At 35.8% G+C, this 26,369-nt stretch overlaps 1 protein-coding gene across 6 annotated transcripts in view; it reads right to left on the reverse strand.

Annotated features, from left to right (window-relative positions):
* Positions 1-165: 165 nt before the first annotated feature.
* The window catches only part of arhgef28b (Rho guanine nucleotide exchange factor 28b), a 66,306-nt gene continuing 40,102 nt past the window's right edge, over positions 166-26,369 (reverse strand). Inside the window, exons 6-32 of one of the 6 annotated variants that reach the window (XM_087284428.1) lie at positions 25,767-25,968; positions 25,256-25,316; positions 25,113-25,138; positions 24,661-24,721; positions 21,999-22,078; positions 21,461-21,563; positions 21,143-21,188; positions 20,907-21,045; positions 17,527-17,641; positions 17,215-17,270; positions 17,079-17,127; positions 16,938-17,001; positions 16,758-16,849; positions 13,878-13,994; positions 13,497-13,747; positions 13,289-13,414; positions 13,081-13,198; positions 11,266-11,520; positions 10,243-10,319; positions 9,992-10,173; positions 8,056-8,123; positions 7,809-7,979; positions 7,639-7,731; positions 4,918-5,027; positions 4,636-4,683; positions 4,443-4,547; positions 166-2,255 (exon numbers count right to left, since the gene is read on the reverse strand). In XM_087284428.1, the coding sequence (XP_087140554.1) occupies positions 1,929-2,255; positions 4,443-4,547; positions 4,636-4,683; positions 4,918-5,027; positions 7,639-7,731; positions 7,809-7,979; positions 8,056-8,123; positions 9,992-10,173; positions 10,243-10,319; positions 11,266-11,520; positions 13,081-13,198; positions 13,289-13,414; positions 13,497-13,747; positions 13,878-13,994; positions 16,758-16,849; positions 16,938-17,001; positions 17,079-17,127; positions 17,215-17,270; positions 17,527-17,641; positions 20,907-21,045; positions 21,143-21,188; positions 21,461-21,563; positions 21,999-22,078; positions 24,661-24,721; positions 25,113-25,138; positions 25,256-25,316; positions 25,767-25,968 (3,142 nt within the window). In that variant the 3' untranslated portion in view covers positions 166-1,928. Of the gene's footprint in view, positions 2,256-4,433; positions 4,548-4,635; positions 4,684-4,917; positions 5,028-7,638; positions 7,732-7,808; positions 7,980-8,055; positions 8,124-9,991; positions 10,174-10,242; positions 10,320-11,265; positions 11,521-13,080; positions 13,199-13,288; positions 13,415-13,496; positions 13,748-13,877; positions 13,995-16,730; positions 16,850-16,937; positions 17,002-17,078; positions 17,128-17,214; positions 17,271-17,526; positions 17,642-20,906; positions 21,046-21,142; positions 21,189-21,460; positions 21,564-21,998; positions 22,079-24,660; positions 24,722-25,112; positions 25,139-25,255; positions 25,317-25,736; positions 26,290-26,369 lie in introns of those variants that run through there. The other 5 variants (XM_087284429.1, XM_087284431.1, XM_087284433.1 and 2 more) reach the window with 5 other exon arrangements.

The raw sequence follows: 26,369 nt of genomic DNA on the forward strand, positions 1-26,369 counted from the left end.
CAGCAGTTTCAAAACTCTAATGACTGCTTCTCACTCAGGGCTGTTTATGCTAATGAGGAAGATTCATCATTAATAGCATGACTAACTTCATTCAATAAGAAAAATGTGCATAAACTATGATGGAAGCACACATCTAATAAATGCACATCAAAAAGTTACAGGTCATGTGATAAATAAAATGAATGTATGAATGGAACAGAAATAATGGACAAACCAGCTGACCAAAGTTGTTTTCGTCATTCTAAAATGACTTAGCTAAAGTTAGTCATCAAATCGGTTCGTTATTATGACCCCCCAAAACTATCGTGAGCAGCTGAGCTCCCAAAGAGCATCTCACGCCTCCAAAAGCCACGGCACGTTCATCTTCTGAAGCACAAGTCATTTATTACATGAGAAAAATAGGCCTACAGTTGCTTCATCTACTGCAGCAAACTCCATTTTTTTTTTGATATTTGGTGCCAGTTTATCAGGAAGCGACTTTTTGTTGTCTTTGAAGAATTAGATAAGATTAGATGGTTTTAAATTTGCATATTTGGTTTGAAACATACCGAGTACAAGTTAAACATTGCAAGCCATTCCTGAGCGCTGATTCTCACATTGTTGAGCCTGTGTATAGCCTCTGCAGCTGAAAGTACTGTTTGTGTCCGATGCACACTGCAGACCAGGGGTCACCAATCTCAGTCCTGGAGGGCCCGTGCCCTGCAGGGTTAAGCTCCAACTTGCCTCAACACACCTGTCTGGGTGTTTTTAGTATACCTAGTAAGACCTTGATTAGCTTGTTCAGGTGTGTTTGATTAGAGTTGGAGCTAAAATCTGCGGAAAACCAGCCATCCAGGATCAAGTTTGGTGACCCCTGCTGTAGACCAATCATAAAAGACTGGTCCATCTGACCAATCGGAGCAGAGCAGGTTCTCAGAATGGAAAGTTTAGAGAGACTGGATCCTTGAACAAACCATTTCAGTCATTTGCAGAAAAGAGATGATGCATAACATGTTAAACTTGTGTGGATAGAAACCTACAGGTCACGTTCAAAACAATAATACAAACCTTCAAAATAGCAAAATAGGGGCACTTTAAACAGAGTGGGGGAAATAAATATTGAACACATTACCGTTTGTCCTCAGAAAACATATTTCTAAAGGTGCTCTTGACTTGACATTTTCCTCGGATGTTGGTAACATCCAAATAAATCCAAATATATGCAAAGAAAACAAAATTAATTAGTTTACAAATGAAGCTATGTGTAATAAAATTAAATGACGCAGGGAAAATGTACTGAACACATGAAAAAAGAGAGGTGTGGAAAGGCAGTGAAAGCTCAGACAGCAGCTGAAATCTCTCAGTAGTTCTTCAGCAACCCTCTGCCCTTCCTCATTGTAAATTAATATTAGCTGCTTCAGTCCAACATATACATTAGCAGGATGATGAAGATGAAACCAAGGTGGACATTTCAGCAAGACGATGATCCAAAACACAGAAAGAAAACTCTCAAATGCTCTCAGAGAAAGAAAATCAAGCTGTAGAATGGCCCAGCCAATCACCTGACTTGAATCCAATAAAAATTAAAGATCAGATTTGATAGACGAGTCCCACAGAACCATCAAGACTTTTACACTCTAAGGTCTGTGAAAAACTCACATCTGAGCAAATCATGCTCCTCCATTCTCCAAGAGGTGTCTTTAAGCTGCCATTACCAAAAAAACCTTTTATATAAAGTATTAAATACATCTCAGTAGTTCAGTACTTCCTCTTTCTGTCATTTCATTGTTACACTTAACTAATCTTACAGATTTTATTTGTTTGGATTTTTATCAAAATCTGCTTTAATTCCATGTCAACGGCTTCTTTAGAAATATTATTCCCAGGAAAAACATGACATGTTCAATATCTATTTCGCCCACTGTAAATACAGTATACATGAATGTGGTTTATTTCTCCTGTGGTGTGATACAAGGCAGGATGATTTGACGAGGATTTGGATTTTGAATGAGTCTTATCTTTGTCTCCAGACTCTTCTTCTCTTTCGACACTTTCTTGCCCTCCTCCTTTAATCTCTCTCTCTCTTCCTTCACTCTCTTCTCCTCCTCTCTCAGCTTCTTCATCTCCTCCTCAAACAGCCGCAGCTCCTCCTCAAACTGCTCTTTCTCTTTGGTCAGTCTGTCCATTAGTTCAGTATGCTCTCTCTCTCTCTGCTCCAGTTCATTCTGTTGCACGGCCGCAGTCCCGCAGCCACCAACGCCATACTCCAAACTCTGCTGCAAAGGAAGATAAATAGGATGAACAAGAAGTATAAATTATATTAAAGTGGGTAATAAATGCAAGTTGCAATTTTTTTTCTCTTTATCGTGCTTTACAGTTGAAGTCAGAATTATTAGCCCTCCTTTTTAATTCTTTTATATTTTTCTCCCAATATTTTGTTTAATAGAAAGATTATTTTCAACACATTTCTAAACATAATAGTTTTAATAACTAATTTCTACTAACTTCTTTGCCATGATGACACTAGATATATATTTAAGAAATTTTAAAAGGATATTTAAAGACTTAACTAGGTAAGTTAGGGTAATTAGGCAAGTTATTGTATAACGATGGTTTGTTTTGTAGACTATCAAAAACAAATATTGCTTAAGGGGGCTAATAATAATGACCTTAAAATGGTTTTCAAAAATTAAAAACTGTTTTTATTCTAGCCAAAATTAAACAAATAAAGACTTTCTCTAGAAGAAAAAATATTATAGGAAATACTGTGAAAATTCCTTGCTCTGTTAAACATCATTTGAAAAATATATGAAAGAGAAAAAATCCAGTGACTTCAACTGTATAACTTAGTAAAACGGCTTTAAGAACAAGAAAGAACTTGGGAATTTGATTCAATCATTGTGCATTGCTACTGGTCAATTTCATGAGATAGGTTGGTTCACAGTGTAGTACAGGGGATTTCATGTTGCAAAGGAGTACTATAGTGTCTGTGAAAAAAAAGGGGGGTGAGGCCTTAAAAAAACTTAAATCAAAGACTTTCAAAGAGAAAATACACATGTTGGGGCGACACGGTGGCACAGTGCTGTGTAAAACATATGCTGAATAAGTTGGCGGTTCATTCCACTGTGGTGACCCATGATTAATAAAGGGACTAAGCTGAAAAGAAAACGAAAATACACATGTTAGTATAAAAGAAACAAATAAGAAAAAATGGTTTCTGTTTATTATAAAAAATAATACAAAAACATGCTGGATAATATTTGGGATAAATAATACAAAATATGATTTAATAAAATTAGATTAAAACAAACAAATCAAAATAAAATAAATAATAAAATATCAAATATATTTAAATAAATAGAATCTAAATAGTTTCAAACCATTTTTTATATAAACACAATTATCACAGTATCATTTTTAAAATTAACTTTTAAGACACTAGTTGCCATTTACAATTTAAGGATGGAGGTCTCTCAAACAAGGAGGATCATATTTGATGGTTGGTTCCATTTAAAAAAAAACTAAAACCAGTGTGAGGTGTTGCAGCAATAAGCAATTCTAATTAATGCAGAAGTAACTCATTTATTGGGGTGGCACGGTAGCGCAGAGGGTAGTGCTGTCACCTCACAGCAGAAGCCCCGGCTGGGTCAGTTGGCATTTCTGTGTGGAGTTTGCATGTTCTCTCCGTGTTCGTATGGGTTTCCTCTGAGTGCTCTGGTTATGCCCACAGTGCAAAGACCCACGCTATAGGTGAATTGGGTAAGCTAAATTGTCCGTAGTGTATGTGTGTATGTCCTGTTCCTCCAGATTTGGGGTTGAGTGTTAAGATAACAACTCACCTCATAAAAGCTAGATGATACGAAACACCAATATTATGCAACTAAATATCAACTTCGATATAAATTGCCCTGGGAGTAAGTAATTTCTTAAAAATACTGTCATTTATTACAAATATTTCAATACTTAATCACTAATTTTCCTTTAACTTAGTCCCTGCAATAATGAATCAAAAATAAGAATTGCAAAAAAAAAAATTTGTATCAAATAAACATTTCTTAGTCCCACTTTACATTAAGTGGTCTTAACTAATATGTACTTACTTTGAAATTAATCATTTGTTACAATGTACTTACGGTGCACACATGTTTTTACATTGTATTTAGGATTGATTAAATACATGCATCTAATTACATCTATAATAGTTTTCTGTAATTACATGTAGACCATCGCTGACACCTTACACACCCTTAAACCTACCCATACCAACAAACCTTGCCTTATCCATACTGTTATCCCACCTCAAGAGAACCAGAAGTGTTCTGAAATGCATTATTAAGACAGTGAGTACATCACATTTATTTTCTGATGCAAGTACATAGTAATTAAAGCCACTTAATATACAGTGGGACCCGTATGATAAACATCTGAGATAAACATACACTGTGAAAACCTACCACACCCACCCTTTTGACATCATAATCACTGGTAAGACCTGGGGGTGGAGCTTCTCCCTCCAGGAGGAGGAGATTTTGAACTTCAAAGCAGCTGTCCTGGATTATTATAGCAGCCTACAAAATAACACAAATTATATAATACACTATACAGAAAAATTATTTAGCTGTTACTACTTATTAAAAGTTAACTAATGATGACTACCTGCAGACTGTAGAGTATATGGATTAAGTTGTGAACACCCTCCGCTACCTAGATAGGGGAAGAAAAAGTAGATATAACATTAATTACAATCATAAACGCTAAAGAGACAAAGTAGACATCATGCACAAGGAAAATTTCGGCCTAAATTATTAATCAATCAATCAAATTAATCAATTATTTAGACTGTTTAGTTGAAAAACAAACAGTAAACACAATATTATCAGCTTTTATTTTCAAGAATAAAGGTTAAATATATGATAAATAGCTTTCGAATGCGTTTACCTTTAAATAAATGTGAGGGGCAGGGTTTATCGGGGCCATTAAGAGAGGGCCGACCCCTGTTCCTACCAGACCGCTACTCCTGCTCCTACTTGGCAAATTGTGTTCATTATCTGGACAGAGAATGACATTTTATTACGTACACTACTTTAACTGTTAATTAATGCAAATATCTAATTAGCCAATCACATGGCAGCAACTCAACACATTTAGGCATGCAGAATGAGGAAGAAAAGTAATTTGAACGTGGTTGTTAGTGCCAAATTGGCTGCTCCGAATTTCATTTCAGAAACTGTTGATTTATTGGAATTGTCACACACAACCATCTCAACGCTATTTTTTTTTTTTTTTAAAAAAGGGAAACTATCCAGCTCTTTGAACAAAAATGCCAGGTCAGACTGGTTCAAGCTGATACAAGAAAACACAAATAACAAACCAACATGTGAGGAAAAGCATTTCTGAGCACACAACAACATATCAAACCTTGAAGCAGGTGAGCTACAACAGCAGAAAGACACTCTTGATAGCAAACAATAGCAAATTCACACAGGATCACAAAAACTGGACTGCAAAAGGTCTATTACATATTGTATAATCAGCAACTTGTGGAATCAGTGCCACAAATACAGGTTTCTGAAGACAAAATGGGATCCAGCACAGGGCTGTACAAGCAAGGTGTTCCTAATAAAGTGGCCAGTGTGTGTGTGTATGCGCCTTGTATTTCTTAAGTTGTGGTGACCACATGTATAGCAATACCAGAACATTTCTACTTTGTGGGGACTTTTTTTGTTCCCATGAGGAAAAGAGTTCATAAATCACACAGAATAATGTATTTTGTAAAGCACTTTTTAAAATTGCAGATTATTCCCTGCGAGGGTTGAGTTTACGGGTAGGGTTGGGGGATAGAATATACAGTTTGCACAGTATAAAAATCATTATGTCTATAGGCAGTCCTTATGAAGATAGTTCTACAAGTTTGTGTGCTGCTTTTGGTGGTTTACAAGGACTGTATTTTTGTTTAATGGGTATGACCCAGTTGTACTCCATTGAGGAGCTTATGGGGACATGTCTGATGTCCTTGTAATTCAAAATCATACTTAACGAGATCTTCTGACATTAGCTTTTTTACTGTATACCAGGGGTGGCCAACCCTGTTCCCGGAGAGCCACCTTCCTGAAGATTTCAGTTGCAACCCATATCAAACACACCTGCCTGTAATTATCACCTGGTGTTCAGGTCCTAATTGATTGGTTCAGGTGTGTTTAGGTAACGACTGAAATCTGCAGGAAGGTGGCTCTCCAGGAACAGGGCCACCCCTGCACAATACACAGAGAGTATGAAGAGTCCCTGTAAACCCCCAATACCAACATGTTTGTGTGTGATGCAATTGAGACCAAACAAATAAATAAATAAACAACAAAACTGATTTATTGGTATTTATACAACTGTTCTGTATGGTTCTCGATTCTGACTGGCTGATAGCTGTGAGATATTAAAGTACTATCAGCACTCACACAGCCTCTTCACCCTTCTGTATTACTCCACAACATCACGAAGCCTAAACAACTCTCTACACAGTTTGACAAATATTGCAGCTGTTGGACAACATAATGGACTTTTGAGGCTTTTTAAGTCTGAAATGTAGTCGTTTAGATTGTAACTGTGCAGTTTATTCATAGTGCCTATTTGATAATGTTTTCATAAACTTTGGGACTTTTACTGCGTCATATTGTTGTAAGCATTCCTCTGATAGCTACTAATTCAAAAGTATGGTGGGTGTCTTTATTTTAGTCTACTGTAAAATGTTATTTGATGAGGCTATATCTACAGCAATATTTTGGTCAATCTGTTATTTACAGTAAAGTTTAACTTACATTACGTGATTTACATTAACTTAATGCTGAATGAAAACTTATTCTTTTGACTGTTTAACTTCTTTTTATATTGTTTTTTGTTAAATTTTATTGATCAATAAATTAATTTCATATAAATTGCAGTAATATTTAATAAAAAATATTTTTGTAGTACAAATTTTGTAGTAATTTAGCACGACTTGAGCAAAGAAATGAATGTCGCATTGTTCTGCCACAAGATGGCGAAAGAGACTGCATAATAAGCCGGAGATAAAAATATTTTTCTGAGCGTAAATTCAAAACGAAACTTGAACAAATCATAGAATTGGAAAGTGACATTCTGAGTCGATCTCTCTCTTTTGTACTTTATATTGCTGTATTTATGCCAAAAAATATCTAATAGTGATTGCTTTGCTTTTTCAGGGTTATATTTTTCCTGGGAAATACTGGGAGATCTCTGTAGATTGATGGCAATTAATGCCATTCAGCCTTATACTCTTAAAATTTGAGCAAAATCATCTTATTTGTCATCACATAGACACGTAGGTTTCTGCTATTCTGACGTCAACTTCAGATGTGAATGAATGGCAGAAGAAAGTAGTTCCTCATACAAAAGGGTTTCTGAGACTCTCCGCGTTTGATTTTCTTTTTCATACACACAATTATGCTGTTGAACTGTTGTGTAAATGCACTATCACACTCGTAGCAGTGCGATATGACTTATATTGGCACTGGTGGGGGGCACTAAGGCACTCTGCCTGCAGTCTCTAGCCAACAAACACCTCCCAACAGTGCCAATATTCAGCCATATCACACTGCTACGAGTGTGATATTGCTCATATATGAATCTGGGTGTAAAGGTATTACTCACAGTTTCCTCTTTCCTCTCTAAAGCTGTCAGGGGTACTTGGTGACAATATGCACGGGAAAAGCCAAGACAGCAAGGTGACAGCCAGCTTCACCACTGGGAATGAAAGAGAGTTGGCTTCAGACAAACAGCATTAATATGTGTCTGCAGAGGTGAAAGGAGATTGTTTTTACCCTCTTCCTGTGCGTCAGACAGTAATGTGACACACTGAGGGGTGTTTTCAGGATGGGGTTGAACGAGAAGGCGACAGCTAGCCAGATTCCATCTACCACCAGTGCCTCTGCAGATCCTTAACTTCTCCTCGATGACTGAGCACACCTGCAGGTCCAGTGAAAACAGCGCCTCTAAATGCAGACACAACCAAGAAATCAGACACAAGGAATGATAAAGCCACGGACAAAGTGATGTATGGATGTATACCTTGCAGTTTCTGTATCTTCTTGACTTTAATTTCCCCCTCATTCTTCTTGGTTTGGTCATCTGGAAGACTAAAATACACACAGATATATGAAGAGTTCAATTCATTCATTCATTTTCCTTTCAGCTTAGTGCCTTTATTAATCAGGGGTCGCCACCGCGCAATGAACCGCCAACTCATTCAGCATATGTTTTATGCAGCGGATAGCCTTTCAGCCGCAACCCAGTACTAGGAAACACCCATTCACTCTCTCTCATTCACACTCATCATTACTTTATTCAATTCACCAATAGCGCATGTCTTTGGACTGTGTGGGACACCGGAGCTCCCGGAGGAAACCCATTCGAACATGGGTAGAACATGCATACTCTAACGCAGGAATGCCAATTGACCCAGCTGGGGCTCCAACCAGCAACTTTCTTGCTGTGAGGTGACAGTGCTAACCATTGAGCCACCGTGCTGCCTATATGAAAAGTTTGGACACAAAAACCTCACAAAAAAAGTGCCTTCTGAAATGAGCATTTTTCACAGCCTCCTATATTTATGTTCAGTTATTTCACATTAAAGGCAATAAATATTACCTATTCTATGTGAAATTACTGAACCTACACATAGGAACCAGAGAGAAAAAAATGCAAATTTTAGAAGAAAATTTCAGATGACACTTAGAGGTTTTTGCATCATACACACATACAGTTGGAAGGTTGGAGTCAGTATGATTTTTTTTCTGCATTTTTTCTTTACTTTTTTTAAATCAAATTATCAGTTTTAATTTAAAAACTCTTATAACCTCTATTAATTTGATAAAAAATAAATAAATATTGCTATATTTTATGTTTATTACAGGTAGCCATCACATTAATTATTACAAATTCCTGTAAAGACACAAAGCCAAAGCCAATATTCCAGTTGCTGGTAGTTAAGTTTACATCCAAATTTGCAAAATTACTTTAAATAAATTGCCCGAATTCCCATCCAATGTGTTCCATCCCATCCCAAATAAAATGTAATATATTTAATAAATGTTTTCATCACAGTTTAGGCGACGTAGTGGCGCAGTAGGTAGTGCTGTCCCCTCACAGCAAGAAGGTTGCTGGGTCGCTGGTTCAACCTCGGCTCAGTTGACGTTTCTGTGTGGAGTTTGTTTCATCCAAGTGGATGCTGCACACCATACCTGCCAACATTCCAGTTTTTCCCAGGAGTCTCCCGTATTTCAGACCCATATCTTGTCACCCACCCGTTTTGTTATTTCTCCTGGAAATCTTGTGTAATTTCACCCCCTTTACCCTCTTGGTCCTCAGCTGTTAGGTACAGTCTGTAACACCCCCTGGTCGATGACTTTAGTATAGTATCCGATCGCATCAGCCGTCCGAAACCCCCTCCATAGTACAGTTACTAACACCACCGTACTGTTACTAACCCAGTTCTCAATCGTGTTATTCAGACACCTCACCCCCGAACATCATTCATTTTCCTTTGGCTTAGTCTCCATTTCAGAGGTTGCCACAGCGGAATGAACCGCTTACTATGCCGGCATATGTTTTACTCAGCGGATGCCCTTCCAGCCACAACTTAGTACTGGGAAACGGCCATACACTCATTCACACGCACACACTTATACACTATAGCTAATTTATTTTATTCAATTAACTTACAGCGCATGTTTTCGGACTGTGGTGGAAACCGAAGGATCTGGAGGAAACCCACGCCAACATGGGGAGAACATGCAAACTCCACAAAGAAATGCCAAGCCGGGACTCAAACCAGCGACCTTGTTGCTTTGAGGCGCCAGTGCTACCCACTGAGCCACTGTGCCACTCATTGTTTTAAAGTTATACAAAGTTGAACTCAATATTTTTAGTCAGTTTGATTAATGTGTGTTGAAATGACTAGAAAAGGTTACCTGACTCAATAAAAAAAAATCTAGGCCTAACACACCTCTCCGCTGCCTGTCTCAGCAGTGTCATCCATGTGTTGCGCTCCTCGCGCGTCTGTGTGTGAATCTCGTACATCTCCGGCCCCCCAGAGCAGTCACTGCTGATGAGAAATAATCCTCGCTCCTGATTGGCTATTTCCCTCACAATGAGCCTTCGCAAGGGCATCACAGAGGGTTTCTGCTCCTGAAGAAACAATATATTTGCACAAAAGACACACAACTTGTATATAATCTCAATATATTGTGCACGTACCAATGCAGCAAAGACAAACTTCTGCTCTTTTTCCTGAAGGAAAGCCAGAACGTCTGTGAGGAGCAATGCCAGAACATCTATAAAGAAAAGAGACACTAAGAATTGAGTTAAACAGTATACACTACCTGACAAAAGTCTTGTCGTCAATCTCAGTTGTAAGAGCAACAAATAATAACTTTACTTCTAGTTGATCATTTGGAAGAGTCAGAAAGTAGATTTTGACTATAATTCGTCTGTTGAACTGCATCCCAAGAAGTCTGGTGAAGGTAAAATCATGGTATGGGGTTGCATTCAGTATGTGGAGCATGTGAGAGATCTGTAGAGTGGATGGCAACATCAACAGCCTGAGGTATCAATACATTTGTGCTGCTCATTACATTACAAACCACAGGAGATGGTGAATTCTTCATCAGGATAGCGCTCCTCATACTTCAGCCTCCACATCAAAGTTCCTGAAAGCAAAGAAGGTCAAGATGCTCCAGGATTGGCCAGCCCAGTCACCAGATATGAACATTATTTAGCAAGTCTGAGGTAAGATGGAGGAGGAGGCATTGAAGATGAATCCAAAGAATCTTGATGAGCTCTGGGAGTCCTGCAAGAACGCTTTCTTTGCCATTCCAGATGACTTTATTGATGAGTTATTTGAGCCATTGCAGAGATGTATGGATACAGTCCTCCAAGCTCATGGGAGTCATACACAATATTCATTCTTTTTCCACTGCACCATGACTTTATATTCTATACTGTACATTATTTCTGTTAAGTGACAAGACTTTTGTCTAAGCTAAGTCAGCCCTTACTGTCCTTATTATATAACTAAAAATCAAGGCATGATTATGTTTTATTTTGGTAAAATAAGTGTAATCTAGAGGCCTTTGCCTTTCATATAAGCCACTTCTGACACCAACCAATCAACCAGAAGTCAAGTTACTATTTGTTGTTCCTAAAACTTGGATAGTCGACAAGACTTTTGTTAGACAGTGTATTTATGAACAAAAATGAAATGAACACATGCAGTAGGACCTCTGAGTCTGCCAGAGGTCGTCCTGCATGTCAGCACTGAGGAGTGAGTGAGAGTTCGGTGTGATTTCTGCAGGTCTTGTTTGCCGAAGATCTCTCCGTTCTTCAGACGAGTGCAGCTCTTGTTGTCCAGTCGACTGATAATGTCCTGCAGCTTCTTTGAGCGCTCGTATTGTCCCACACGCCGGTCCACCTCCTCTATCACCGCACGCAGACCCTCAAGTGACATTGCAATGTCATAATGCTCGCCACTGCCATCTGCAGGGCAAACACACAACAAAGTTATTTACAAGTCAAAATGATTAGCCTTCCTGTAATTTTTTCTTTCTTTTCAAATATTTCCCAAATAGTGTTTAACAGAGCAAGGAATTTTTCACAATATTTCCTTTAATGTTTTTTCTTTTTGGGTAAATCTCATTTGTTTTATTTAATTTGGCTAGAATAATAGCAGTTTCTTTCAAACATTTTAAGGTCAAAATTATTAGCCCAATTATTTGTTTTCGATTCTCTACAGAACAATACAATAACTTGCCTAATTACGCTAACCTGCCTAGTTAACCTAATTAACCTAGTTAAGCCTTTAAATGTCATTTTAAGCTGAATACTAGTATCTTTAAAACATCTAGTAAAATATTATTTACTGTCATCATGGCAAAGATAAAATAAATCAGTTATTAGAAATGAGTTATTAAAACTATTATGTTTAGAAACGTGTTGAAGAAAAAAAAAAAACATTTTCTGTTAAACAGAAATTGGGGAAAATAATATACAGGGGGGCTTATAATTAAAGAAGGCTGACAATTCTGACTTCAGCTGTATATAGTGTATTAAAAATATACAGCTCACCCAAAAATTTCCTCTCTATTTACTCAATAATGATGTATGCACTGTGCTCTTGCATTAATTTTGGTCCGTTAATCTTATAAACAGAATAACCCAAACCCTCTATTTTTTATTTCAAATTCTTCTGAAAAATAAACACAAATATTATATATATTTCATATATATATTTCATATATATATATGTTTATATATGTTTTTTTCCTCTTTTTATATATATCTTTCTCTGTGTTTAATGGGAGGAAAAAAATCAAAAAGGGTTTGAAACAAGTGGAGGATGAGTAAATAATGACAGAATTAAACAATTTTGGGTGAACTGTCCTTTTAAGTTGTATAAATGCTTTTTTGTATTATACACCAGCGCTTTCAGAAGTTTATTCTGGGCTTCAAATGAATTTTTTTCCTCTTACCAGGCAATTATTGGTCATTGAGAACTCCAAGCCAAAAGAAAAATAGCATATACTAAATAATCAAAATTATTTTATACTTAAATATATTTTATAAACAGATTTTCAGACATTTGACATGGTAAGTGGGTGTTCATTTCAAACCTTGATTATATTTGACTTCTAAAATCATTAGAAATATCAAGTAAAGATTGTGATCCATGACGAGATTTTCCTACTGTAAACATATCAAAATTACGTGTTTGATTAGTAATATGCATGGCTAAGAACTTAATTTGGACAACTTTAAATGGGATTTTCTCAGTATTTTGTTTTTTTTAACCCTCAGATTCCAGATTTTCAAATATGTTATTAGATATTTGATGGCTTATTTTGTACTGTTTATGTATTTTGTACTTTAAAAAAAATAATTGATGTGCTTAATATCTTCTATTGTAGTGCTTTGAGGTTAAGAAAAGTGCATTACAAATAAAATTCATTATTATTATTATAATTATTATTATTATTATTATATTCATAAACAATTTTTGCACTTTACCAGCTTCTACAAATATGCATTTACCATATTTACCATCAGTGTGTTGAAGGAGTCTCTCTATCAGAACAGGGTACTTTGTGATTCTCTGAGTCACGAGCAAAAGGAATTCTGGGATTTCGCGGCGTTTGATGACAGATTTGGTGCTCTGCTGCTGTGGAAGACAAAAAAAAATTTGGGTATTCAAAAACTTCCATAAGCTGCTACCCATAAGCATGTTTCTGTGCACATTCACTCAACTTACTCTGAGAAATAACTGCAGTTTCCTGTTGTTCTGCAACTGCTGCTTATAAATCTTCAGCGCTTCTGGATGCTGACTGCAGAAGTCGCCATATAACTCTATCATCTGAGACGCATTTGGGCCTGAGAACTACATATAAGATTACAAATTAAAGCTTAAGGTAAAAGCTACATTTGTTCAGTCTCAATATGTGAAGTGATTATTTTCTTGCCTGCTGACACAGGATATCACCGATTTGCTGGATGATGTAGTTCTTGTGCTCTCCTGGGTAAACAGAAGCCCTCTGTCTGGTCTCCATGTCTAAAAGAAAGTTCCTATGCAAAGCTAAGAGCTCGTCCAGCCTGGGGAAAATCTGACTGATGACGTCCTGCTCCACCTGCACGTCCTCCTGCAGTCCCCGTCTCAAAACATCAGCCATAACGGTGAGCGTCTGGACGTGGTGAAATTCTGTCTGCATCAGCTCTACCACAAACACAACACTGACCAATCAAATCAGGCATTCCATCAAACACAATAGTCCATCTAGAGCATTGTATGCCATCTAAAACCATCAACATTCTACTGAACATGTTGTGCAGCCATGATTACTGACCATAGATGATCTCCTGTCTCTTGACCACCTCTTTCTCAAGTGTCCTGCTGAATTCAGCGTCTACAACTGCACTCCACGATTCAGCAGAGTAGTCAAACGAAATCTGAGCTGATGAATCTGGCACAGAGATGATGTTGGGTTAAAAAGTCTTCAGATTTTATGTAAAATCGACACATAGATGGACAAACTCAAGTGTTTTAGAGTGTATAAGTGTCTTTTGGTAAAACTATAGTTTATTCATAAGGGCGTCACAGTGGCGCAGTGGCTAGCACAATCGCCTCACAGCTAGAAGGTCGCTGGTTCGAGCCCTGGCTGGGTCAGTTGGCATTTCTGTGTGCATGTCAGTTTGCATGTTCTTCTCGTGTTGGCAATGGGTTTCCTACAGGTACTCTGGTTTCCTACACAAGTCCAAAGACATGCACTATTATGGAAGGTAAATCCTGCCAATTTTAAATAAATCAAATAAACATTGGAAATGAAAATGAAAATCAGATTAACAATTTGAAAACGAAATGAAATTATTTAATTTTCATTTTTACTTTGACAACACATCATCTCTGTCAAATTGATAATTAAAATGAAGTTGCCAATTTAACATTTCATTTTCACTGCATTTCCACGTCAAGACTGCCAATATTAAAATGAAAAGCCAAACTGAAAAATAAAATGCAAACACAATTTTTACAAAGTGTGTTATTAATGTTCACGCTATAATAGTGACACAATTTAACTTAAAATGTAAATTTAAGCTTTCCTTTTATTGACACTTTTTCATTTCAGTTTTCATTTTCGATTTCATTTTTAACTTCAAGCTGTATGCAAAGCCTATGCTAATCAGTGGGAGGGGCGTATTCAAGTGACGTCGTAAAAGCTGACTAACAGTTTTTGCCATTTTACTTCTGTTATACTGTATTTACACTAGTAACTCACACTATCCTATCCATCAAAACCGTGCTTCTGCCCTCCGGCTCTGTGTGTGAAAGCACTCAACGTCACTTGAATTTGCCCCTCCCACTGATTAGCATAGGCTTTGCATACAGCTTGAAGTTGAAATTGAAATCAAAAATGAAAACTGAAATGAAAAAGTGTCAATAAAAGGAAAGCTTAAATTTACATTTTAATTTAGGTTGTGTCACTATTATAGCGTGAACATTAATAACACACTTTGTAAAAATTGTGTTTGCATTTTATTTTTCAGTTTGGCTTTTCATTTTAATATTGGCAGTCTTGACGAGGAAATGCAGTGAAAATGAAATGTTACATTAGCAACTTCATTTTAATTATCAATTTGACAGGGACGATGTGTTGTGAAAGTGAAAAAGAAAATGAAAATTAAATAATTTCATTTTGTTTTTAATTTTGGCAGATATTTTGCGAGCAGTGTTTTAAAATGAAATTGTTAATCTGATTTTCATTTCCAATGTTTATTTGATTTATTTAAAATTGGCAGGATTTACCTTCCATACGCTATAGGTGATTTGGCCATAATGTGTGTGTGTGAATGTAAGAGTGTATAGCTGTTTCCTAGTGTTGGGTTGCAGCTAGAAGGGCATACGCTTTGTAAAAACATATGCTGGATAAGTTGGCGGTTCATTCCCGCTGCGGCAACCCCTGATTAATAAAGGGACTAAGCTGAAAAGAAAATGAATGAAAGATTATTCATGTTATTTGACAACAATGACAAGTGATGTCAAACTTGAATAAAAATGAATTATTAAGGGCATCACGGTAGCTCAGTGGTTAGCACTGTCGTCTCACAGCAAGAAGGTTGCTGGTTTGAGTCTCGGCTGGGTCAGTTGGCATTTCTGTGTCGAGTTTGCATGTTCTCCCCTAATTGGTGTGGGTTTCCTCGGGGTGCTCTGGTTTCCCCCATAGTTTATTAAAACTAAAATATAATCAGGAGAAGAATTGGACGACTCATTTATAACATTATACTTTGGGAAAATACCAGAAACTATTCCAACTATTGACAAATACTTAATTCAAATCCTTTTGGTAAGTAGCAGGAAAGTCATAACTCGAAAATGGTTCCGGGCTGATCCTCCAACAAGGGCTCAATGGATAGGAATTGTAAAGGAAATACACTGTATGGAGAGGCTCACTTTTAATCTAAGATTTGATTTTTTTTAAAAGTGTAACAAGTACTGGAAAAAATGGTCTGAATATGTCATTGTAAACAATTTGTGATATTGTATGTCAAACGTAAAATGACTTGATTCTGTAACCCCTATGACAACTGCTTTGTTCTCTGTTTTTTTTCTCTTTCTTTTCTCTAAATAAAAATTTTAAAAAAAGTAGAAAAAAAAGGAAAAAAACAAACTAAAATATTATTAATAATATTTTTGTCACAGTGGCGCAGTGTGTAGCACAATTGCCTCACAGCAAGAAGGTCCTTGGTTTAAACACCGGCTGGGTCAGTTGACGTTTCTGTGTGGAGTTTGCATGTTCTCCCCGTGTTTGTGTGGGTTTCCATTGGGTGCTCCGGTTTCCCCCACAATCCAAAGACATGCCCTATAGGTGAATTAGGTAAGCTTAATTGGCCGTAGTGTATGTGTGTGAATGAGTGTTTATGGATATTTTCCAGCAATGGGTTGCAGCTGAAAGGCCATCCGCTGTGTAAAACATATGCTGGATAAGTTGGCGGTTCATTCCCCTGTGGTGACCCCTGATGAATAAAGGGACTAAGCCGAAAAGAAAAGAAATTAATGAATAAAAATATTACAAAACTCTATAAAAATAAATAAATAAATAAAAAACTTGACCAAAACTAGGACTACTTACTAGTTTCATTCCTCACTTAACTGTGAGGGGAAAAAATCAAAAGCATAAGAAAAGAAAAAAGTCCTACTTTACAGCTTTGGAATGTCTTGACAAACTTACTGGAGGCGGAGCTTACAGAAGAATGACCAATCAATGACTTGCTTTTCCGCAGAGTGACATTATGGCCACACCCCTCGCTGTTACTCCTCTTTCTGATACAGAAGCATAAAAAACCCATCTCAAATCTCAAAACACTGCTGACTTTAAGACGAATAAAGTTAGTGTAAAACAGAAACAGACCTGTGTGATACTGTGCTACTGTCAGGGACCAGAGACAGGGATGGAGAACTCTGACTGGACGAGTCTGTTAATGAAGCAAGCGTGATTACATAAACACTTCATAACGTGGCTAATCAGAATGTAACATATTTGCTCTCTCACAAATTAATATTGAAGAGTCTGCGCTTTTCAAAAGTGCCTGATGAGGATTCTGGATTGTGGAAATAAATGCAAACACATATTTTAGATTCAAGCAGCCTTGTAATTAAACTGTGCACACAAACACACACTTACACACCTTTAAACACAGAGGGCCAGAATCACAGCAGGCCCTATGAATGATCATGGAGCAGTCTGGATAGAAAGTGACATCTTAACGTTAGACTTTTGGTACAATTATTGGTGCATAAATGTAAACGATATAATGCAGATTTACTCTAGACTATTATTATCACAGGATTGTTGTGTTCAGAAAATGATGGTAGATCATTTGTGTGCAAAATTTTACTTTAAAAATTCAAACATGGCTGATTCACATGTGAGTAAGATCACACACAACCTCTGCAAGTGTTGTAAGTGATATGAATATGCAAAAGAAACACACGCTCACATGTGCACTGCTGTGGTTCATCACTGTTCACATCCTCACAGACTTCACAAGCTGTATTAACAGGCTCCTGCAGTGAGCAGAGCTGGTGCAAGGCTGAGGAAACATCTGCATTTACCTGTCAACAAACAGATATTAAAAGTGTATTAAAACCGACTAGCTGAAATAATAAATAAGTAAATAAAAGCATCTCAAAATTGTGATAATATTGAATGCTATTTTTCTCCTGACGATTTTTTTATTAATATATAATTCTATTTTATTTCAATAATCGCAAATGTAGACCGGCAAAAAAACCCTACAATTTCTTATAAACTATAGTTTTCCAAAATATTTGCATATATTTATTACTTTTTGACTTTTTTATTTTGGTGTCTTATATACTGTGATAGGAATAACGGCGCTATAAATAAACAGCGCTACTTTTTCAGTAACGAAGTAATCAAATGAATTACTGTTTCCTCCCTAACAACGCAGTTACCATTACTAACACAATAAAATGTGCCATAGGACCTTTTTTTTTCTGATTTGTGTGTGTGTGTGTGTGTGTGTGTGTGTGTGTGTTCAGGGCTGGAGCAGGATATATAACTAACCAGTGTTGATGATTGGTGTGTCTGTGAACATGGTGTAACTAGGAACGTGATGATTGGCTTAGATAGTGTCCATTTGCATTGTTTGCCAATCACAGGCAGAAAAGGGTGAGTGTGTCAGTCGCACACACCTATTCATTCTATTATTCATTCAATTTCTTTTCGGCTTATTCCCTTTATTAATCCGGGGTCACCACAGCGGAATGAACCGCCAACTTATGTTTTACACAGCAGATGCCCTTCCAGCTGCAACCCATCACTGGGAAAGGTCTGTGCAGTAAATACTTAAAGTTCTAAACCATCTATTGTGGTTTATTGTGCAACTATAGTAATGATATGTTGAATTTGATGGTTTTCTCTCTCAGTGTCTAACAGCAACATTAAAATAGTGGAGTAGTGTGAAATGTTTTATATTTATTTTTTAGTCATTTGACAAATTAGATTATTATTTTTTTAAGTAACCTTAATAATAGTTACTCAGTTAAAACAGTTGGGATAAAAATACCCCAACATATAACCCAACTATAGGTTATTATAGCACCTTCCCAACTATGGGTTATTTTAACCCAATGCATTGGGTTATTTTGATTAAACGTTATTTTTTTATTCTAATATTACTATTACTACTATAGAGTGGAGGAACTATGACGTCACTTTGTAGGCTAATCGGCTGCTAGCATAAAACTGGTTCCCTCGTGAAAATCCCTATAGGATTTTCCCATAGGGTTTTCGAATTGTGAATAATAAGCTCTGTGTTCAAACACGGTTCATTACACTTACACGTTTTGTTCAGCCGGATAATTGTCACATGAAAATACAACTTTGAGCACTTTTGGATCTTAAATGAAACGCAAGACTTGAAAAGCTAACATTAGGTTATAAACGGACTACAGAGCCCTCGGGGCGCTCGTCAGTGACGTCAGCCCCACCCTGCTACAGACAACTTATCAAGCTTATTTTTTAGAAATATTGTCCATGACAAAGAGTTAATCTCTCTGTTTATTATATTATAATCCACGCTATTTATTATAAACTAATAAACACGCAAACACAAATAGATCTTTGTGCCTTTTGGATCGTTTTTACGTGGGAAATCTGTTTTGCTTTGCGGTTGTTCTAAAAGTTTTAAAAATGTGTATAAATGTGCCTATATAGTATTATTATGAGACATATTTAAATAAGTGTATCGCTCGCGTGCGTAAAAACAACCTGTAGTCCGTTTATAGCCTAATGTTAGCTTTTCAAGTCTTGCGTTTGCATTTAAGGTCAAAAAGTGCACAAAGTTGTATTTTCGTGTGACAATTATCCGGCTGAACAAAATGTGTAAGTGTAATGAACCGTGTTTGAACACAGAGCTTATTATTCGCAATCTTCGAAAACCCTATGGGAAAATCCTATAGGGATTTTCACGAGGGAACCAGTTTTATTCTAGCAGCCGATTAGCCTACAAAGTGACGTCATAGTTCCTCCACTCTATTAGTACTACTATATTATGGCTGTGTAAATAAATAATATGCAGTTTTCAAAAGTACTGAAGATGCTAGGTTTTTCTTTCTCTACATTTTAAGTTCCACTTAAGCGTTTTTATCCGTTTAATATAGATCTGCTATGAAGCACGCGTTTGTATCATCAATAATTAAGAGTGCTGGTGAAACGGATATAAAAAAAACACGACACAGAGAGGTAATTTGATTAAAAAACAACAAGTTAAACTTGAGCCTAAACTTAAATAAACGTTACAATGCAAAAACAACAATGCACACATACAGCTGTACTGTCAGATAAATCAGTTGACTGTTGAAATTCAACATTTTTAACCCAGCTGGTTGAGTTTTTAAATAAATAACTCAATAAATGTTAAAATGAACCCAACAAAGCATCAAATATTTTTAACTCAACCGTTGAGTTAAATAAATAACTCAGCATTTTTTACTGTGTTCTTTCCCTGGAAATTAGTAACTTTTATAATGAGAAGTAACTAGTAACTATAACTAATTATTCTTTTAAAGGAACGTGCCCTACACTGCGTATATACAGTTGAAGACAACAGTTTTTGTCTTCCTATGAAATTTCAAATATTTCCTGAGTGCTGTTTAACATAGGGATGATTTTAAACAATAATAGTTTCAATAACTAAATTCCAATTTTCAAAACTAAATTATTTTGTCATCGCCATGATGACACTGCAATGAGTGCATAATATTTTACTAGATACTTTGCAAGACACTAGTATTCAGCTTAGAGTGCAATTTAAAGGCTCAACAAGATTGGATATCTAAGTCAGGTTAATTAGGCAAGTCATTGAAGACTTGAAACAGTGGTTTGTTTTGCGTTCAATTAAAAAAATACATGCTATTTATGTTGACTTCAAATTATTTATTTTTTTTAACTCTAAAACTGATTTTATTTTAGTCAAACTAAAGGAAATAACACTTTCTCCAGAAGAAAAAAATATTATAGTGTCAAATTTCCTTGCTCTGTTTAACATTCAATCATCCCTTGGGAAATATGTAAAAAAAAAAAATCAATAATAATAATAATAATAAATAAATTTCACATTAATTAATCATTTTGCCTGAACTGTATGTAAATAAAATAAATATTTTTCAAAAACATGTTGAAACACAATATTGAAAGTATAAAAAAAACAGTAATATTACACCAATACAATTTTTTCATTGATTTCTTGATATTTTGTACGCATTACTATATGTAAAATACATTTGAAAAAATGCATTAAAAGTTATATTTTGTTTTTATGAATTGCTTCACTCAAGTGTTTGTCCATCTCACCTTGTTTTTTATTTTGGTGTTGACCATTCGGCTCCTGAGGAAGCTTAGTGTTCGACTCACTTTATATTTCTCCGTCTCGCTTTTGGATGTAGGAATGAACTTCTCTTTCTCATCCTCCTCTGACTTGCTGTGCCACATACTGAGAATTTGGACATTAATATTAAAACATAGTTTTCACTTAAAACTAGAATATGTGAAACTGATGTCTGTGTGCATGGGTTTGGGAAATTAAATACCTTCTGATCTCTCTAGATGTTTCTTCATCATTGAAGGGGAATGGATCTGAAAACAAACAAACAAACAAAAAACAGTATTGCAAACTATTAGTCACTTTAAAATTAAAATTCCATAATTCAATTCTATCTGGACAAGGGATTCATATAGATACACAAAAAATCATCAGTCCAAGGCACTTAAAATAATTAAAAAAAAGAAAGTTCACCTACTTTGAGTGCCTTGGACTGAAGATTTTTTATTAGCCACTTTATTTTGTACATTTCTCAATCTGAATGGAACACACCTAGGATTATACACATGAAAACAGTCAAACTCACCGTCCTGTGGACTATTGATGGGAAAATGGTCTTGCATGGGAGAGTCTTGTCCAGATGCTGTAGAGTCTGACTCAAAATCAATTGAGTCCTGAGGATAAATTGCCTAAAATAATAATCATAAAAAATTTTGTGGTGCAATCTGCATCTCAAAATCATCACACACAGTAATTTTAGAAAATACACATTGACGAAAAGCCTTTAGAGCAGTGGTTCTCAAACTTTTTTCATCAAGTACCACCTCAGAAAAAATGGTCTCTCCAAGTACCACCAAAATGAGCAGTATTGAACTACAGTTGCACAGTAGGCCCAGTAAAGCAGCTACAACTCTGCACAGTTAAAAAATTTGGTAGATTACCTCAGAAATATAGGCTATATGTCATATATGGCATATTATATACATATTTTTTGATAAATTTTTAAATGTGTGTAGCATGACATATTTCATTCCTCCGCGTACCACTAGAAAGAAGCCTGTGTACCACTAGTGGTACACGTACCACAGTTTGAGAACCACTGCTTTAGAGAATATCCACCTCACCTGATCCTCACCAGCCTGCAGAGTGTTGATGCTGTTTGTAATGGTGAGCGAACTGTTTGTTGAGTCAGTTGTGAGCTCATCTACAAAAACACAAATATGTATTGTAAAAATCAAGATACAAGAACATGCCATATTAGATATAACATATACTCTTGATAGGACTGGAGGTTCGTTTTAAACACAATTCAAGAGTTCACACTTAGCAGATGCTTCACTGAATGCGTATTTGGCATCCTGTCCTGGGCAAGAGCCCTGAGCTCGTATTGAGCCCGAGGTTCTTCACTTTATCGGGAAAGAGAGGAGTCTGAGCTCAGGCTCAGTCCTGCAGAAACCTCCCCTGTTCTCTTCCACTGGAGAAGATAGAGGGGGTGGTGGAGTAGGGGTGGTGGAGGGATGCTGAGAGATGATTGAGGTAAGGTGATTTGGTTATTTATAGTGTTTTTACTTACTGATTGACTGGGCTTACAACTGTTAATGCGAGACCAGACAAGCCAAATGCTCCTCTCCAAATTTGTTTATAAAAATAACCAATCAACTCATTTTGTATATGTCATTTAAATTCCCAGGAAGGTCTCAAAGTTTCAAATATAGCCTATTTTAAGATAATATGGCAAACAACACACAAAACAAAAACTATATATTACCATAAAACACAAGCATCATATATCAACACCTTGATTAAAACAACAAGGCGCATTTAATTCATGCTGCAAATGACTTAAAATTAAATCAATAAATTAAACTCATGAGTGTAGCCCTACTATGAATTTTAAACATTTAATTATGGTTACAATTTATATTAAGGTGAGTTAGTGTTGTGTTAATTAATTACATTAACTTAATACTATATGGTTAGGGTCAGGATGAGCCAGATTAGTTGTAATTTTTGTACAATTAATTATAATTAGTCTACTATAGTGAGTATTTAAAACGTGTAACAAGGACAACTTAAAATAAAGCGTCACCTAATTATTTTTATGAGTAACGTTGTTCATGTTTGCGAAATAAATATAATGTAGTGATTACATTTTAGTCTCTTATTTCAGTTTGGTGAACTAATATCAACCCCTTTATCCAGGTCATGCAAAAACCTTATTAAAGAACAAAGTTTAGTAACTGACGATTTTTTAATTTTTATTAAATGGAAATTCTACTGTAAAACAAAAGGATTCGCTTAAGAAATCTAAAAACCTGTAACCATTGAAGTCAATGGTTACAGGTTTCAACTTGATGACAATTTTCAGTTTTGGGTGAATAATCCCTTTAACACTATAATAATTCCTCCCCGTTCTTCTGAAATTCAAAGTCTGCCACAGGTTTCCTGAGAAGAGTCTGTGCATCCAGAACCAACAACATCTGACAGATTTCTGCAGCGACACCACTGTCTGTCCTTTGCTTTCCTTGCCCAGGTACACTATAAAAAGAGAAACGTACCAAAATGCACCAGCTATAACATAGTTACTTTTTAGCATGTGGGACTGAAGATAGCTTGAGCGCTTAGCATAAAACTAAACTAATGAAACAACTTCTTTAGATTATGCAAGTTATCCCAAGTGTAAATTGAATAAAATATTTCCAGAAGTGTCCCCAGTGTGTGACAAATGTCAGTTTTTAAATTCCAAAGTGTCTCATTTCTGTTATGTGTCCCAAATTACAGAGTTTCTGAAACAAAATATTTCAAGTTTGTTCAGTTACATTAGACATTCCGATTGAACCAGATCCTATATTAATTATATTTGGAGTTACAGAAGAATTTTTGAGACTTACACAGGTACAACAACAGTTTGTTTCATATGGGTTGATCTCTGCCAAAAAATCTATCCTTTTGTTTTGGAAGAAAAAAAAAAAGATAACGGGTTCATTACAAAAATCAGATATACCCTCATAGACAAGGTTTTGTTATTTGAATAAAATGTAGTCCCCTTTTATTTCCTTTTTACAAACTTGTGATTAATATGTTTACTATGCATTTAGTACCTTGGTTTATTGTTGGATGGGTGGGTGGTTGGTTGGGGGAATGCATGTTCATGTTTTTTGTTTAATTATTATTTTTATGACTGTTGTTTGTTGTTGTTTTTCTATTATGTTTATTATTTTTCTTTTTAAATGTCTAATTGTTAGAATGCAAGTTTTATGTTTATGTTAAAAAAAGTGTATTTTAAAGTAAATGTCTGCGAAAATTTCTAATAATAAAAACATTGAAACTAGATTATGCAAGTATTTTTTTTATCTAATGAATGCTAGGGGAAAAATGTTTGTTGTGAGAATCAGTTTCTTTAAAAATGTTTAATAAAAAATAATGATAAAACCTACAATCTTGCTCAGACACATGCAACTTCTCCTGCTCACACTCCCCAGTCTCCCATATTTGTTAACACAATTATTATTTATTTTTTCTTACAGAAACGCTGCAGGTAAAATTGTGATTTTCTGATATCTTTGCTATTTGCACATGTAAAAATAACCTCTGAAAAGATATGTTAGGCCTATATATATAGTAATATATACTGTACTTTTAAAAGGACAAAGAGTTATATGATCTAAACATATAGTGCACCAATTAAATAACTTGGTCCCCCTTTGTAAACTGTGGCCCCACCTTGGCCCCTGCCTTTAAAAATTCCTAAATCTGCCAGTGGGCAGAGATAAACAAACATTATACCGGAGTCATCAGATGACAAGAGCTCCTCATCTTCATCCTGACTGGTGTTGTTGAGCCAAGCCTAAGAGAAAAGCAGTAAACAACAATGTGAAATAAATCAACAAAATAACACACATTTAAAGCAAGAATTGTCAAGAAAATTATAAATGCTAAAACGAATTGTAGCATTCAAAACGATTCGGTACAAATGATTCATTTGAACAATTTGAATGATTCGGGCGGAATCGCCAACCATTCGCATTTAAATGATCGCTGCTTTAAACAATTTAGACTTTATGCGATTCAAGCCATTTATTTACGCATCTAATATATTTATTTATTTTATTATTATTTATTTACCGCTGTGTCTTCCTTAGACTGTCTGTCATCAACTGTAGCTTATCTAATTGTTCTATATAGCAAGCAAAGTAAATAGCTAGAAGTGTTCAACACTGTCACATACAGCCACTTACATTGTGAAGCAGTGAGTATGGTGATCCTTTTTTAAAGATTGCATGAAAATAAGTGAGAAATAAATGTTAATCCTGAGTCACAGTCAGCAGATACTTGATGACAGCCTTGAATATAGTTTGAAAGTCAAAAGAGAAACATTAACCTGAGTATGAAGACAAAGTGTTGCTTTCAGTTCCTTCTGTTTCCACTCTCAGACCTTTGAGCTAAAATTACACAAACATATACACAATCCATAAACATCAAATCAATATAAGAAGTTTCCAGTTCAATCATTTCAATCCAGTCAAGTTCAGTTCAATTTAAATGGATAGCTGACCAAAAAATGTTCATTTCCTCAACATTTATTCTTCTTCATGTGCTTTTAAACCTATTTGAATTTCTCTCTTCTGGTTAATACAAGATAAGATATTTTGATGAATGCTTGTTGCTGACACCCATATAATATACTACAAAACATTACTATGGAAGTCAATGGGTTCCAGCGTACCAGCATTTTTCCAAAATATCATCTTCTGTGCTCAACAGAAGAAAGAAACTCAAATAGGTTTTAAATAAGTGAATAGTGACAGAATTTAGATTTTTTGGGTGAACTATCCCTCTCTTTTAATGTTAACAAGCATTACCTGTGCGACCTTTAACCTCTTTTATCTGACCTTGTTTATCAATGCAGAGTCCTGTGCACACTCTCGCAGCAGTGATATGGATGATTGAATGGTTGTTGTTGTAGGACAGAGCTCAGACGCACACACGGACAGAGAAAGCATCTCAGAGGCGTGGCTAAACCTGAGGAGGTGGGATTTACCAGCCCATACTTGTGACACGCCTGCTAGAGGTGTGGCTAGAGGATTGGGAGGACTGAAAGAGACATAAAGAGAGTATCATTCTTATCACAAATTAGGAAAGCCTAATATTACCATGCCTGCCTAGTAGGAATTTCTATGGAAGTGAATGGTTCCCAGTTTCCGACAATCATCAAAATATCTTTAGTGTTCAACAGAAGAAAGGAACTCAAATAAATGGAGAACGAGTAAATAAATGAATTCATATTCATCCCTATTCTTCAACAGTTTGACAACATACATGCACACAGATTCACACAACACATGAAAAAAAGGAAATGCACAGCAAGTTAAGAAAACACACGGAAATAAAAACACAAAAGATTTTTGAAAATATCTTTATCAAGGAGATCTGAGAGGTACGTTTTTGATTTGTTTTAATGTCCTGGACAAATGTTGTTGTTTGTATACTTTAGC

Source organism: Danio rerio, chromosome 15, assembly GCF_052040795.2.
Source record: "Danio rerio strain M-AB ecotype USA chromosome 15, GRCz13ab, whole genome shotgun sequence".
NCBI classification, from domain to species: domain Eukaryota; kingdom Metazoa; phylum Chordata; class Actinopteri; order Cypriniformes; family Danionidae; genus Danio; species Danio rerio.